The sequence below is a fragment of the Pseudonaja textilis genome, chromosome 3 (assembly GCF_049901715.1).
Source record: "Pseudonaja textilis isolate UNSWEBS1 chromosome 3, rPseTex1.2, whole genome shotgun sequence".
NCBI lineage: Eukaryota > Metazoa > Chordata > Lepidosauria > Squamata > Elapidae > Pseudonaja > Pseudonaja textilis.
In genome coordinates this window covers 57,538,349-57,556,390 of record NC_141992.1, presented here as the reverse complement: position 1 = coordinate 57,556,390, position 18,042 = coordinate 57,538,349, and the positions used below count along the sequence as shown (strand labels likewise).

General features: G+C 37.8%; 1 protein-coding gene across 1 annotated transcript in view; it reads right to left on the bottom strand.

Annotated features, from left to right (window-relative positions):
- Positions 1 to 703: 703 nt before the first annotated feature.
- Positions 704 to 18,042, bottom strand: part of LOC113440653 (vitamin D3 hydroxylase-associated protein-like) — a 38,079-nt gene continuing 20,740 nt past the window's right edge. The window contains exons 12-15 of the mRNA XM_026707191.2: positions 14,945 to 14,984; positions 11,597 to 11,705; positions 8,454 to 8,599; positions 704 to 1,958 (exon numbers count right to left, since the gene is read on the bottom strand). Of these exons, the coding sequence (XP_026562976.2) occupies positions 1,824 to 1,958; positions 8,454 to 8,599; positions 11,597 to 11,705; positions 14,945 to 14,984 (430 nt within the window). The 3' untranslated portion in view covers positions 704 to 1,823. The remainder of the gene's footprint in view (positions 1,959 to 8,453; positions 8,600 to 11,596; positions 11,706 to 14,944; positions 14,985 to 18,042) is intronic.

The following is an 18,042-nucleotide window of genomic DNA, read 5'->3' as shown; positions in this document are numbered from 1 at the left end:
GAGAGTGTGTGATAAATTGAGACACTGATATGCATGCCATCTAATTCTGAAGAGTTTCATGTGTATCACTCCCCGAGTCTTTGGAGGGGATGACTAATGCTCCTTTCTTCCTCTCTGCTTCCCTCTGGGTTTGTTTGTTTGTTTATTGCCATCTTTGTTCTTTTGTCTTTGCTGTTTGTATGTTTGGGGTTTTTTTGCCTTTAGCACTGTTTCATGTTTTTTGTCTTTAAATGTTTTAACATTTGGGAGTCAGGCAGCATGGAAATGTAATAAATTAGTACTCATTATTATTATATGCTTTAAGTTAACAAAATGTCCAATAAACTTCCTCATATTCATACATTTCTTAGTGACTTGCTAAAGAGCAAAAATATGATCTGTGTATTCCATGATCATCGTAAAGCCATACTGCACTTCCCAAAATGTGGTAACTGTCACCTCTGATCTTCTTTCAATCACAATCCAGGGACACTTAAATGAATCCCCTATAATTTTTGTGTTCAGTCTTACTATCTGTATTAGTGAAGGGGTCTCCAACCTTGGCAACTTTAAGACTTGTGGACTTTGCTGGCTGAGGAATTCTGGGAGTTGAAATCCACAAATCTTAAAGTTGCCAAGGTTGGAGACCCCTATATTAGAGAACAATAATGGCACTCTTCCGATTGTCAGGCATGCATGTGTCTTTATATACACATTAAACAAGTTTTGACATATACATTTATTAAATATATTAAACAAGTTGAACAGCCATAAAGGATTAGAGTTAGCAAACTACATCTATATTTAAGCATATACAGAGTTACCCTTGCAACCTTACCTTTAAAAAAAAACACCACAGCATTTATGATTTGCTTTTCACCATATTTTTCTTGAATGTTAATTTTAATACTATTTGTTTCAATACCATTCTTTGACACACCACTATTTTTCAAATGCTTCTCCCAGCATTTTCAATTTTCTGTACTTCTTTTATAGCCCACCTCACCAACTTCCAAAGTAATATTTTAATTCCATCTCAACCTGAGAATCAACCTGCATTTCTCTGTCTACCACATATTTTTAACCAAGCCTCATTGACTTATATTATTTACAACTGTATTTTCTCTACAGGCACATGAATCTTTTATATTCATTTTAATATTGTTCTTATATTCATTTTTCCATCCTTCTACAATCTTTTTTTATTTCATCACATCAACAAATATCCTTTTCCAAGCTTCCTTTAGCATACATCCACAAATTCATTCATTCATTCTTTTGGGAGATTAATCTATCTGGCAATGTTTTTTCACATAGAACTAACACTTTCATTTCAGTTTTGCAAATAATTTTTGAGATTCAAAAATAGTATCAGTTACCACAGTGATATCCTAGATCACTGGTCTGGTTTTAAATTGTTCCAGATTCATCTGTTCAGGTTTACAGAAAAGGTATTTTTTTAAAAATTGCACAATCAACTTATCTCATTCACAGAATTTTATAGTACAGAATTTGCTGACACCATCATTTCCCATGTATAGCTTTCTCAAAGTCTCAATCATTGATGAAGGAATGACAGAATAATTGATGAGGCATTTTGATGAGATGGCAAAATTCAGAGGTGTCTGTCTGAAAGATCATGTTGTCCATATGCTTTATTTAGCCCTAATTACAAAACATTGCTAGAAATTCTCTACTTTCTAAACCGTATCTTCTAATGTCTCCATATCTTGTCTTGCTGAACATTGGTGAAAACTGAGCTAACCCAGCAATAAACTGCATAAGTCAATAATAAAGTTTATTTAGAAAGGTCAATGTTCCTTGCAGGCTTCTTTCTGACAGGATCATATTTTTCTCTTTCCCCATCTCCCATGGGAAACTCTCTCCACTTCTTTCATGAACCGAAGACACAATTCTTCTTGCCATGGCAAGGCCACACACTGAACTGCTACAGGGAGCCCCACAGCATGTTTCACAGCCTATATGAGAAATGCAAACAATAAGATATTACTCAACATATTCATCAGTCTTCTCGACTGCAAATCAGTCCTTGAACTCAATGTGATTTGAAACTTAGAGGAAGGTGAGGAGAAATACCTTCTTCTATCTAATGGGAGACACTGATTCAGCACCCACTCATCACCATTGTCATGCAAATGCATGCTTACAAGGGCTTGACTATTAGAGGTTCTGATAGGCACAACACCATCAGAAAATCTTAGAAAGTTTGCTTTCAGAGGTTTGCAGCCAGGGTGTGAAGCAGACTGCTTCCCCCCTGCCGGCCCTCCTTCCCTCTTCCCCACATTGCACCAAATTGCTAATCCGGACTCCCTCTTTAAAAGGACAGTAACTTTGGACTTTCAATAAGTAGGGAAGTATTGTTATAACTGAACTCCTGCGAAGATTGGAAGCAATTTTATTTCCTGTGATAGAAGCAGAAGTATATTGAAGCCAGGAGCGAATGCTCAATACAAATCTGAGTCTACATAGTAAAAATATAAACTGTTCAAATTGCCAGTACATGACTATCAGAGTGCCTCTTTCTCTTAAAAGCAACACACTTTGAAAGTGTATTTAAATTAACTAAGAGATCCCATTCATCAAGGGAAAACAAAACAAAAAGTTTCCTGTTGCCTCCCAGTGAATTGTTCTGTTTATCTCTGAAGAAGCGGCCAGAGATCCCCCCTTCAGCATCTTTGCATCTTTACTATCTCAAAAACTCAATCTACAAAACAAGAAAGAGAGTGTAAACCCTTGCTCACTGATTGTTTTCAAACAGCCAGGAAAAGAGACCTCCTGCCAGTTTATTAGGGGTTATAAACCTATTATCAGATATCAGCAACAGCTAAGCAAAGCAAAGCAAAGCAGTAACCCTTTACTTACTAACTCTCAATATTACTTCATTACTTCACTATCTCAAAAAATCAATTTCTTTAAAATAATTATTTTTTATCAAATGATTAATTGATTTATTGTTTTTATTGATTAGTATGATTGAGTGTTTGGGTGCATATAGTGTAATGACTGAATATCTGATTAGTAAAATCAGTGATTTAGTGAATTTAATTGACCAGTATGTTTAGTAATTACTGTAATAAATTAGGCTGTTTGTTGTTTAGCAAAATTATTTGATTAGAGTGATTTGAATAACCAATTGATTGATTGATTGATTTTAGTAATAAGTAACCTTACTTTTGATTTGTTCTTTAACATATCAATTAACATTTATTAATTACCAACATTCATAAGTAACTGTCTACATATCACATTAACTAGCTATTGTAATTGATTACTGTACTATTGCCATTAACCATGCCAGCCAAAAACTCCAAACCAAAACAAAAGAAAAATATCTCTACCAATGACCTCCTAGACTCCTGCACATGTTTCAAATGTCTTGAAACCGTCAATAAAAGTGAAACTTACATCAAATGCCACCTATGTGATAATCTAGGCCACCCTGCCTGCTTAAACGCAAACAAAAGCCTAGCTGATATGGTTAAAAATTCAGATACATTCTTTTATCTATGTCCATCATGTTCTCCTAAGCTAAACAAACTGAGTGCCCTACCTGACAGAGTTGAAAGCATAGAATCACTCATTCACTCAATAGAAGAACTCTTAGCAACATGTTTTGAAACAACAATACAAACAAGCCTAATCTCTCTTGAAAAAAAAAAATACAGCACAGATAAGTGAGTACCTATCAGCTCAAACTCAAATCCCACAACAACCACAACCACTACCTCAACTACAATCACAACTACAACCAAAAATAACCACCAAACCACAGCCACAAACAATTACTATCCCTTCAAATAATTTCACAAATAATATCTCTTTACTCATCAGAGACACCATGGAACGTGAACAGAAATGTCCAAATGCCATCTTATTTGGTCTTGAAGACACCAACAAATCAGATGACATCACCAAAGTTCATGATATCATAAGCAACTCAAATACAACAAACATCTCTCCTGAAGATATCATTGAAATAACCAGAGATGGCCCTGGGTGCAAATACAATGACGGCTCGGTGGCCCCAAGATTTTGTAGAGTTGTATGCAAAAATGAGTCCAGCAAACATATTCATTCATACAATAAATGCCATTGCAAAAACCAATCCCAACCACAAAAAACTATGCTCAAGACCAGACTTATCCATACTGCAAAGTGAACTCCATACATACCGCTCCCGTGAACTCCGCACAGAACTCAAAAACCATCTAGACAATGGAGAAAAGGACCTATACATTGACTTCAGAGCTGATTGAATCAAAAGAAAGTCACACAACCCACAACTCCACATCCAACCCCACCCTATCCAATCCAACATCACTCAAAACTAGGCACACATGCCCCTAACCACCTCTATTGCAACCACAACTGACCTTAAATGAAAGCTACTCAATGCAAGAAGCCTTGTAAATTATATACCTTAATTTCTCCTCTTACTAAATATGGCTAAATTCGACATTGTATTTGTCTGTGAAACATGGCTCAATGCATCTCTCCCTAACTCCATTACCACAGTAAGAGACTATCATGTTTACCAATTGGATCATGAAATCCGTAGAGGAGCTGGTGTTGCTATCTTCTATAAAAACTCCCTACGTCTAAAAAACATCCAAGTTAGCCAGGAGCTTGCTATTCCTGAAACCATCATCTGTGAACTGTCCTTAAATATCACATTTCAGTCCTTACTATGTTACAGAGCCCCTGATTATGACATCGAACATGCAAACAAGCTAAATACACTACTAACATGGGCAGCATCCTGCCCACACGCTTTTAACTTTCTTGGTGACTTCAATCTACCTCATATTAATTGGACCTTTAACAAATGTACAACTCAACCCACACATGCAACCTTCTAGAATGCAATAACAAATCTGCAACTAGAACAACTAGTAACCAACAACACTAGACTTACAACTGCCTTGATCTCGTCTTCTGCAATAGTTTGAATTCAATTTATGGAATACAAATTAAAGAACCCTTCCAACAGTGACCACAACATGATTGACTTTTGTCTCTATATACGTCCACACAAAAATCATCACAATGACGGAATCCCCAATTATAACTTCAAAAAAGGCAACTATGATCTTATAAACAACGATCTCTCATCCCTTGACTGGCAATTTCTATTCTCTTGGATGCAATACTGTAGAAGACCATAACAACATATTTTTACTTGAAGTCAAAAGAATCATCAAACTATATGTACCATTAACAACTCCCAAAACCAGAAAAAACAAATTACCCATAACAATAAGGAAGCTTCAATCCAAAAAGAAATCACTTTGGCAGAAAAACAAATCTGGTCACATTGCCAACTTCAAAAGCTGATACAAAAATTTATGTCATGAGATAAAAACTGAATGCACCAATTAGCACATTAAACATGAAGGAAACCTTCTACACACCAATTCTACCTGTGCTCTCTACAATTTTGTAAACAACAAACTAAAAGACTCAAGGTCCATCCCACCCCTGAAAGGACCTAATGGTAAAGACTGCAACAACGACACCATTAAAGCCAACCTCTTTAACACATTCTTTGGCTCAGTATTTGTAAAAAGCAATGGATCATGCCCAGTATTTCCTAGTCGAACCACAGACAACTACGACGATCTAATACATATTGATTTTACAGAAGACTATGTTGAAAAAGCACTACGCAATCTAAAACTATCTCTATCTATTGGACCAGACGGAATATGTGCCTACTTCTTTAAAAAGCTATCCACTGCCATAGCCAGTGGATAATCTTTGCATAATCTTTGAAAAATGTTTCAGGACCAGCTCCTTGACAAAACTATGGTCACAAGCCATGGTCATCCCCATCTACAAAAAAGGGAGACCCCAGCCTAGTTGAAAATTACAGACCAATCTCTTTATGATGCATCACCTGTAAAGTCATGGAATCAATTATTAACCAATCCATCATTCTCCACTTAGAGACAAACAACCTACTCTCTAATAAACAATTTGGTTTCAGGAAAAAACTATCATGTAATCTGCAACTCTTACATTGCAAAAACTTATGGACTACACAACTTGATCAGGGCAAAGCAATAGACGCAATCTACATAGACTTCTGTAAATCCTTTGATTCAGTGGTACATGACAAACTACTCCTAAAACTAAAATCTTATGGTATCTCTGGACACCTGCATAACTGGATAGAAGTAATCCTGTCAAACAGACAACAAATAGTCAAAATTGGGAGCGTCCTATCAAATTCTGTATCTGTCAACAGTGGTGTCCCACAAGGCAGTGTTCTAGGACCAATTCTTTTCATACTCTACATAAATGACCTCTGTGATCATATCAAGAAGAACTATGTTCTCTTCGCTGATGATGTAAAGCTATTCAACACCACAGACAATATTGCTACCCTTCAAAAAGACCTTGACTATGTATCAGAATGGTCAAACAAATGGCAACTTCAAATCTCAACAAATAAATGCTCTGTCTTACATACTGGCAAAAAAAATAAGAAAATAAAATACAGGCTGAATAGTCAAGACCTTGTTGATGATCCAAACTCTGTCAAGGATCTTGGAGTACTCATCTTAAATGACCTAAGTGCTAGAGCCCACTGTAACTACATAGCCAAAAAGGCATTAAGAGTTGTTAACCTAATCTTACATTGCTTTTTCTCTGGTAATATTACACTAATAACTAGAGCATACAAAACATTTGCTAGAGCAATACTCGAATACAGCTCATCAGTCTCGAACCCACATTACATATCTGATATTAACACAGTTGAGAAAGTCCAGAACTATTTCACAAGAAGAGTTCTCCACTCCTCTACTCATTGCAGAATACCTTATGCCACCAGACTCGAAATTCTAGACCTAGACAACCTAGAACTACGCCGCCTTCAGTCCAATCTAAGTATAGTATATAAAATCATACATTGCAATGTCCTACCTGTTAATGAATGCTTCAGCTTCAACCATAACAACACAAGAGCAAACATTAGATACAAACTCAAGGTTAATCGCACCAAACTTGATTGCAGGAAATACGACTTCAGCAACAGAGTGGTCAATGTCTGGAATACTCTACCTGACTCTGTGGTTTCTTCCCCAAACCCCAAAAACTTTAACCTTAGACTGTCTACTATTGACCTCACCCCTTTCCTAAGAGGTCTGTAGGGGGCGTGCATAAGTGCACCAACGTGCCTACTGTCCCTGTCCTATTGTTTCTTTTATTTTTTTTTATTTTTCTTATATGTATCCACATATTCATAACTATGTTTTTACAATTAAACAATTAAACAATTGACAAAATAAATAAATAAATAAATAAATAAATAAATAAATAAAATAAGTAACAACAACAGCAACAAACAAGGCAAAGGAACTGGCTGACTGATTATTGCTGCCAACAATGAATGGATGGATGGATGCATCTTTGTTGCAGTCATCAACCAGAAAAAGAGAAGAAAAGATGTGAATATGGAAACAATTATTTTTTAAATACAGTTTAGTAATCTTTACATCATTACATCATTTGGGTCTGATAATAAAGTTGTACAGGCCTGAGCTAGAGGTATACCATAAAAAGAGTAACTTCTTCTCCAATGAGTATTTTCCATAGCAAAAAGGGCTCAAATGCAAATGCAGTCTTACAATATTACTGCCAACACTATTGTTACGTCAATGAAGTCACCAGAATTCCCAGCCTATTCAAAGCTATATTTTTGGCAGATTCAAAGCTTACAGGATCACACCAAGCTATAGCTCAAATTCTTTTAAAGGAGATAAAAGTCCTTTAAAACTCAGCAGGACCTATTTCATTTAAACAGATTCATGCTCAAATTAGAAAAACTTGCCATGGCCGGATATCTACAGAGATTCTCAGTCATCCAGGTCATGGTTGTCCCAAAGGTGCTTTTTCAAGAGGCAACTGGACTTTCTGTTTTTTCTTTGAAGATGTTTCACTTCTTTGAAGAGGTTTCACTTCTCATCCAAGAAGCTTCTTAAGCTCTTTTGCTTCTCATCCAAGAGCTGAAGAAGCTTCTTGGATGAGAAGCGAAACATCATTGCTATGGCCAACTCGCCGTGGGACAATGAACAATGGGAGAAGAATTACACTAATATCCAAGCAATGAAGAAGAAAGGAAGGACAGAATGAAATGTGAATGACAAAATTTTAAATATTTATTTATTTATTTTAAATAATTAAATTGTATTGTTAAATTGTCCCACGGCGAGATGGCCATGATGAGTTGCAGCAAGTTGGCTGTGATGAGTTGGCCCACTCTAGAATGAAATAACTGAATTTTTTCCAAGAGACTGTTCCCCAAATTTCTCCAAAGGAAACCAGTCACCAAATTTCACCGGTTTCAGAGGAGCAGCCAAGCAGGATCCATTCTGCTAAAGTTTTGTACTGCAAAGGGAAGATTTTGGCAATATCATATATGGCAATTGCATTTCTTGCTGTTAACTAACCTCCTTCATTCTCGTATCCCAGAAGTCTCCATAGTGCCCTTTGTAATGCTTCAGCGCTTCTTCATCTGTTTGTGTAACTGTTGTAACTGGTACAACCCCAGCAGGAAAATTCAAGACATTATATAGATGGGTATAAGTAGTAGCCACTGGAAAAGACACCATATATAAGTTATTTATTTCTAAACAGGATCAGGCCATTGTTTTGTGACTGTAACATATTCGTAGCATAACAGTACAATGCATTCTGCAGCCCACAAATGCTACCCAGTTTCATCCTCCACAAGCCAGGAAGCCAAATCGGGTGGATGCCAACAGCACCATCACAAGATGCTGGCAGTGATGCAGTTGCCTGAGAGGGCGGGAGGTTGTGGCTTTGATGAGAAAATCAGCAAATAAAATATGTTGAATATGTTTTCAAGAGTTGTCAGCATCATTTGTAGCTTGTCCTGAAAGAGGGAGGATGGAAACATAACGTTTTCAGAAGCATTTTCCTTTTTATTAGAGTTGCAATCCACAACTGCTATATAACTACATGGATATAGTAACAAGAGAGCTATGCTTCAGGGTAATAGCTTTCTGGTGAGGAAATTGGAGCAATTTACAAGTGCAGGAAAAGATCTAGTGCTTGCAGAGAAATGGCATCATCATCTTCTCTTCAGGGATTTTTTTTAATTTAATTTTTTTTTTGAGGAATAAGGAAATGAGCCTGAAATGTCAGGGCTGCCAGATGCTTGTCTTGCATTATTTTATCATTCGATAAATCACCTGAAATGACCAGGGGTGGGATTCAATATTTTTAACAACAGAGTCTGTGGGCATGGCTTAGGTGGTGGGTGTGGCTTGGTGGTCATGTGACTGGGTGGACATGGCTTGGTGATCATGTTATTGGCTGGGGGTGGCCAACTCAATATCATTCACATCGAGGCATGTATCTCCTCGCCTGGCCTCTCATGACTGTGTGGATGCTGCAACAGTCATAAGTGTGAAAAATGGTCATAAGTTACTTTTTTCCATTGTAACTTTGAATGGTCACTCCACACAAGCAAAGTACCAGCAAAGGAGGGGGAAAAAACTCCAGAGAAGTTCCTGAGACAGGAAGTCTCGTCCTGCCAAGAATGTGATAAGGGTTAATGGAGAAGCAGTTTCTGTAAGCAACACCAGAATATTTCCTTCCTGCCTTCCTTACAGGATTAGGCCAGTAATTTCTTCTAACAACTGGTTCTCCGGACTGCTTAGAATGTTAACAACAGGTTCTAGCGAATAGGTGCGAACCTGTAGAATCCCATCCCTGGAAATGACTCTAAGAACAGTTGCAAAATTGTTCCTGGTATATACTTAGGGTTGTGGCACTTGGCAGCCATAAGTTGCTTCAGCCTCAAGGTAAATCCGGTGGAAAAAAGCTAGCTTAGCCTCATCTCTGAAACATAGCCTGTTCCTCCACCTTGGGAATGATCTATTTGGACTACAGTTGCCATATCTTCTGACCTATGGGTTCTCTATCTATGCCAGAGTACCAAGTGCTTTCCTTTCTCAGGATAGGTCTCTGTAAAACATACTTTCTATTTATAGACCTTTTGTTGGTTCTATCTTCAATGTGAGACTTTCAACCTTCCCCTATCCCAGTCCGTCCAATGTTTGATGTTCATCATTTATGAATCTAGCATTTCGTTGATCCACTGGTGAACCCAGTTTCAAAAAGAAAGGCCTTGCAGCTCACCAGTGAACTCTAACAAAACTCTAAAGTTCATCCCACATCACTGGAGTTCTTCAACTGTGGTGTGTCAATTCCCCACACAGGAATGTTGAACCTGTTTCCCAAATCACTGGTGTTTTTATGTGTGTATATAGGAAGTCAATGCAAGTCCTGGGATGTGCCTTATAGATCTAAGCAGGCTTTGGGGTTATGTCAAGAGGGCCTTCAGAAGCAAGCAGGCAACACAGTAGCTCAGACCTAAGAAGCAGCAACTATAATAAAAGAAAATACATAAAAATGGTGGGAAAATGTTCTCACTATAATAGTGTCTTATCCAAATGTAATAAAGCACAGCAGACGAACCTCATGGCATCCCTTATGCTGGTAAAGATTAAAAGAACAGCCCTTCTTATGCACAGCAAGAAAAGATGGGCGGAAATTGTCTTCAGAACAGGCTGGGAACAAGGTTCTTACCCTTGAGAAATAGGAAATGGACTATCCGCTCCCAGGAGCAAACAGGAAATAAGGGTGAGCCCCAAAAGTAAGTTTACTCAGCTGCTCTACTTACCAATAGTTAATAATACTTACCCTATCAACCAAGGTCATATCTAAGAAAGTAACATATAGCATGTATGTACATATGTATGCATTTTCTGATTTGCCTCATAATAAAGAACTAAATTGGTCAATTCTGAATTGACTGTTGTGCTTCGTTATTAATCTATCTACTCTTTTATTGCATTACTGCCAATATTATCTAGAAAGCAGTTCTATTTCCTTTACAGTGTTACCTGCTAGAGTCTGCTTTCTCACTTTTATTTTACTCTGATAGGAAGCTACATTTGACTATATCTTTTGATCACCCAGCCAATATCCTCCCCTGTGACAGGTTCCTTAATTCATTCTACATGCTTTCCTGTAAAGGAGATTTGAGGGCACAGATGGAAACTGGACTTAATGAGCACCCAGTTCACCATTTTGGGGTGCTCTTTAGAACTATACCTTCCACATACAAGCCTTTTATATTCCCCTGTATCTATCTAATGCTCCTACCCCTTCTTATAGTTTGTTTGTTTATTTATTTGTGTGTGTGTATACACATTGTTTTAACATCTTCTAGTTTTTCATTTTTTTAAAGACTGTGTTGTACCTTCTATGCTTTTAATTGACTGTACTCCACTCTCCTTATCCTTGTATATGACCATAATAAAGATTTGAATTGATTGAAACTTGTTTATGGGCATCTGGGGCCTCATCTAACAGGGCCCTCCTCCCAATCAACTCAGGAGCTGGAGTGATCAAAAGAATGATGTCAGAGCTTCAGAAACAAGAAGCAGTTGCACACCTTGCAGGACTGTTTTTTTCACACCCCTGGAATCTAACCCTTCTTAGAACAGGCAAAAGAACAAAGGCACACAGAGAAAGTTATAGTGGGGGTAGGATTTGATACCAAATAGTTTGCCAGCGTATCCTAGATTAAAGGCTGGGCCCAAAGCAGGACAAAGCACAACATCCAGCTTTAACTTTCTCCATTCTGCAATGAATTCATCACGGTAAGCCTGGCAAAAAAAAGAAAATACAATGTATAAGAGCATAATGCTAGTAGCAGCACAAAGTGATCAATGTGTTCAATTTCAGCCTCTTTATCCGACCTAGTCCCTATAGCTTCTAAGCACTAGATCAAGACTTTCATGGAAATGCCAGAAAAAAAATGCAGAATGGGGATCATGTACCATTGGATATAATCAGCACAGTGTAGATACAATACCCTACTCTGAAGAATGACTTCTCCAGCAGCTTCATGTAGGTCAGGGGTATCAAACTCATGGTGTCACATTTTCCCTTCGCCAAACTGGGGTGGGCATGGCCAGCATATGATACATCTGGCCCATGAGCCATGAGTTTGTCACCCCTGATGTAGGTATTAAACAATAGGGGCAGCTACTCAATACCAGGGCGCAAATAAATAGTTGCTGGATCTCTTTTTCCTTCCTACAATTGACTGGAACTGTCCACTCAGGAAAAGGAACTACTGCAAAAATAATACTTCTAATTCCAAATTTCACAGGCAGTTCAGAAAGGTTACCATGGTTGATGATCTTGAATTCTGTTCAGATGTTGATTGTCACTAGGAGTACCATTTCCCCAGTCATTTCAATGCCTATCTACTAGCACAACTAAGGCAGTTTTCCTTCCATGCCCAACAACTAATGGAATGGAAATCAGATAACCTAGGTCTAGGACATTCTGCAGGTGATTTCCAACCCTCTTCTCAACAACGTCTCCTACAAGGGGAGATTGGTGATGGGGCAATAATTGTTAAGGATGCCTGAATCCAAAGAATGTATCTTAAGAATGGGAACAAACCAGAGCTTCCTTCAAGATTGCAGACAATGTTCTCCCCCATAAAGATAGAGAAGCATTGGCTTTCCTGTAGGATTCTTGCAATTTAGAGTAGAATGTTAAAAAGAAAATCACTGAAGTTTCTAGCTCCCAAAACTAAGGATAACAATTTGATGAGTGCCAAAGAAAGCTTCAGACTTAAGCATGTGCCACAAGCAGCAGTTAGAGACTGAAAGGTCCCTGAGACTTTATCTCTTTAATTTGTTTTCCCCAGGATTTACCTATCTCTGTTTTATCCAGCTAATACCTTCCATCAGTTTACTTTGGGATGAAATATATGTTCTTCCCACCAAATCAGGCCTCACATTCCAACTCTCAAAACAATTAAATTAGAAATATGTAGTCTCTCAAGACCATTTGCAGGGTCACTTCAAGATTTCAAATGTGGACTCTGGTTTAATCAGCAAAGGATTAAATGGCCCTTGGCATAATCTGAAATAATAACTATCAAATGCTGTGAATGATTAACATGCATCATTTATCCAACTGCATGTTATCTGACACTCCCAGTATCAGAGGGTATTGCCAAATGCAGAGTTAGAAGTCATGCCAAGCCTTGATCTGAACAAATAAATCTCAGAAGCTCAACTAAATCTAAACTTGTGCAGATTAATTTGATGGTAATGCTAAAGAAGCCGACCCCAGTCTTCTACCCCTTTCAGAAGTAGATAGCATATTTATTGTCTAGGATTATGGAAGTTGTAGTCCCACACATCTAAAGTGGCAAGATTCAAGAAGTCAGTCAACGTTCCTCAACACTGGAAAAACAGAAGGTTAAGATGGAAGACAAGTACTGATAGATTATTGTATTGAGGGCACATTATGAGTTAATAAATAGCAACAATGGATAATTATCTGAATGGTCTGGGCAAGCAGATGTTGAAATGTAATAATGCAATAGTAATTGGCATGTTCACTTCTGCTTAATTAATAACTTTATATGTGCTTAGGAAAGAGTAGAAAGATAAAAGCGTGGGACTCTACTGCAAGAACGCCAATTAGCACTCTGCATGTGATGGAATGTGCAGTTAAATAAAGAGTCAGAGAAATGTTGGCAGTAGCACTGTAGCTTCTCAGGGACAAGGCAGCACATTCCAGAGAAAGTCCCAAGACAAGAGACTGTGCCGTCCTAAACTGGATATGGGAGGGAAGGAAAAAGTTTGGTGTAGCCACAACCTAGAATCTTCCAGGGTATATCTATCAGGTCAGAAGGTTATAGCTTTAGTCTGGCAAGATTCTGGGTATTAGGTATAAGCAAATAAAAAATATATTTGATTAGATCTCACTGTATCGGCTTTGGGTTTGGATCTGACAGTATGAGATGAATTATCCAAGGAAGATGCCTGTATTACAAGAAGGGACAGCCAGTTAATTAAGTTAGGATCTGGGATTATTGATGTGATGGTAACATACTGTATTAAGTTAAATTAGAATTATCCCTAACAAAGAGGTATGAAATAGCTTTCCACTTGCAAAATAGTATACTTAGCTTAATGAAGTTTTTCTCAGAGTTAATGTAGGATCTTGTCCTTAGAGCTGAAATAAACCTGATCAGGGAAAGAGGAATATATCCTAATATCTTTGGATATAAGTTTTTCCCTATCTGATGAATAATCAGAGAGAGTTTACTGATAAAAAGACAATGTATTTTTATGAAGTTTTCACACACACACGCACACACACAAAATGTGGCAATTTTTCTGTTACAGGTACCTGATGTACATTGTATTGATAAAAAAGTGGAAGGCTTAGTTAAGTCCTGAGCTTCAACTTGTCCTACTATATGGTACAATTGATGTCCCACAGGATATATGTGGTTACTGCCAATTAAATTGGATCCTGGAAATCCCAGTGCATAAGAAGAAATGTAGGACTTTGCATCTCTGTCTTCTCATTTTTGGCATATTAAGAATAAAACCCACCTATTCACAAATCCTTTAGCCATGAAACTGTTGCTTTGCAAACAAGCTAAGCAATGATTGGAAAAAGAAGTTGAGAAACTTCATATAGTGTTTCTCCATTTCACCCAATTAGATCATCATGTTTGACCACTTTAAAACTATCTGGTGACATGTGTTACAGGAAATAAGAATAGTCTCAATTGCATACTGATGTGCCATACAAAAATCATTAAGATGTTTGTTAGAACTCTTGAGTTATAGTTGAATTCTAGAACTCTAGAATAATATACGGGGTAACTGTATAGGAAGATTGTGGAAGGTAAGGGGCTTTGCTAACTATTCTTTTCTATTCTTTCTGCTCAGTATTGAAAAGTACAAAAATAAACCCAGGGCTGCTTTCATTTAAAAAGAAACAACTCTTTTGTTTGTTCTGGTTGGGAAATATCTGAGAGAGTTAGAACCTTTGGCCAAGTGACATAAACAAGCTGACTCACCATTCGATCCACATTGTTCTTCCAGAGTTTTTTGACTGACCTAGAATTTGTAGAAATCATGGAAATCAACATTAGCACACTAACAAAGAAAAATCAACAAAATAGTTATGCCATAGAATCATAAAATTGTGCAGTTGGAAAGGACCACAAAGATAACCTCATTCAAGTCTTCATAACAGAAGAAGAAAAAAACCCAACCAAATTATCCTGTCCAGCCTATTCATAAAAACACAGACTTCTTCTATTTCTTCTATTTAGGAAGCCTTTTCTTATAATGAAATGAAATCTAGATAGTTGCAACTTACATCTATCATTTCTGGTCCTAGTCTCCTTGGCAGTGATCATGTTCTCAACAATATATTTCTGTATACCTGAGCAGTGAGATCCTATCTCCCTTGGTCTCCTCTTCTTCAAATTAAGTTTCCCCATTGTCCTTGAATAGTCTTGATCATATCTTGAGGTTCCTGCATTTTTGTCATCCTCCTCTGAACTTGTGCACCAATTGTTCAACATGTTGTTCCTCTCTGTCTAAGAAGGCAATCTATATTCTCACTGGAAGGGATTTTAATGGTTTGCCCCATCCCCTAAATTTTAGGCAACAAGAACCAATTCTGTGGAGAGAGGTTTTTCTGTGGACTGGAGAGAGTTTCATATGCTCTCTACATCCTGCAGATGGGGCTTTGCTTGTTGTGGCATGCCATAAACCAGTGCTGGTCCATGGACCAGGGATGGGGACCCCTGCCTTAATCTCACCATAACAGCTTGCTGCTATAATAATTAATATTTAATATTTTAATTTAATTGTATTTAATTTAATAATTAAATACAAAGTTGACAGACCTATAGGGAACTAGCCTTTTCATGGTCTTATTGCACAGAAAAAGTACAAGTTGGGCTCAGCTTACAATCACAAGTGGGACTGGAGATTCCAAGGGATTGTTAAGTGAGTCACTCTCAATTTTATAGCCTTTTTTTTTTTTGCACGGCCATTAAACAAATCATGCAGTTGTTAAGCAAATTCAGCTTCCTTCATTGACTTTGCTTGTTGGAAGTCCCCTGGGATGGTCATAATTGACCAAGGAATGCTTGGAATCATTGTAAAAGGCCTGCCAGTTAACAAGAGCCCAAGTTTTGATCATGTGATCACAAAGACACTGCAACAGTTGTAAGTGCAAGGACCAGTTATAAATTACCTTTTTCGGTAGTGTTGTAACTTTGAACAGTAGTTAAATTGTCATAAGCCAAGGACTGCCTGCAGATAGGTATGAACAGCTATGAGAAGATGAAGCATGATGCTCCATTGTTGGCTAAAAAAACAGCAGCAACTGACTGACAGCTCTCTGTGATGCACAGAATGTAAACATGTCAATTTTAACAGTGTCTTGATGTCTAAATTAAATCTGAAGAAAATTAGGGCAGCCCAAGACAATTTTAACTGGTTTTGGGATTGCTAGGAAAGATTGATTGCCTGAAAGTTGCAATTCCAACCTATTTGAAAGGCGTCAGTGGCAGGAAGTTGTTATAAAACCTCAAGTAATAATAGTAGATATTCATGAAAGTAAGTGGTGGGATTCAATTTTTTTTACTACCAGTTCTGTGGGTGTGGCTTGATGGGCATGGCAGGGGAAGATACTGTAAAATCTCCAGTCAGAGGTAGTATTTGCCGGTTCTCTGAACTACTTAAAATTTCCGCTATCGGTTCTCCAGAACTGGTCAGAACCTGCTGAATGCCACCTTTGATGACAGTGTTCTTGAAGGCACGATCCATGTTTACTTTTCCACCATAAATGTACAAATGAAATTGAAACGCCTTCAAGCCAGTGAAACAAATACCTGAACCCAGTTCCCTAGGAACCTTGGAATGTCTCTCTTTCCACAACATGTTAATTACCAGCAATGGAGCATCATGCTCCATCTTCTCATAGCTGTTCAGACCTATCTGTAGGCAGTTCTCGACTTGTGATGATTTAACTACAATTTAAAGTTACAACACTATTGAAAAAGTAATTTACAACTGGTTCCCATACTTACAACCTTTGCATTTTCCTTGTGGTCACATGATCAAAATTTGTAAATCCAAGCATCTTGATTGTTCCAAATAATTTAAATTAAAATTAAAATATTTTCCTAAGTCCAACTTCTGTGAAATGCAGGACAGTGGCCAACGTAATGCTGACCTCTGCTGGATAGAATATAGCATGACTATTTTTCAAAGTTAAAATATTCATATTAATAACCCAAAGATAACTTAGAGCAAAGGTACCCTGTCCCATTTTGCTTTTCCTGCCCTATGAATGTCCCAGCTGTAAACCAGTTAAAACAAATCTCAACTAAACTTGATGCCTTGGCAACAATTTGGAAAATATTGAGTCTAGATCAGTGGTGGGATTCAAATAATTTAATAACTGGTTCTCTGCCCTAATGATTTCTTCCAACAACCAGTTCACCAAACTGCTCAGAAAGTTAACAACCGGTTCTCCCAAAGTGGTGTGAACTGGCTGAATCCCACCACTAATCTAGATCTAAAGTTACCACTTGTGGTCACTGGGCAATTCTCCCACTTCCATTGTTTCTCAAGTTTTCATTTCAGGAATGAAATTTCCTCTGGGAGGGTCTTAGTGGACATACATTTTCACACATACCCATAAGTTCTGTCTCACCTTTCTTCTTTCTCAAAAGATGAAAGAGTACAAACTCCCACAAACACAGGCAGACAAGCTGGCTCGGACTTCACAGAGTTAATTCTTTGGAACTGATAACGTCCTTGGCATTCCAACAGGCTCTGCCTGCCAAGTCCAAACTGATAACAAGTAAAAAGCTACTTACAGAAAATTACAAGGCAGACCACAAAAATCATTCACAAAGAAAAACCTGAAGATCAAACTTTATCCCGTACAAAGTTCCAGCCGACAACACACCCATTTTTATCCCCTGTGGGGTGTGGCTCAATGACTCAGCTCACTCTCTGACCCTCCCACGCCTCCTACGTTGCTGCTCACATTTCTCCCTATGACTCTGCTTAGGATCAAGCCAACATTCTTCCTCTTGACTCCCTGTCAGGGGCTGCTCCGATATGCCTTCCTCCTGATTAATCTCAG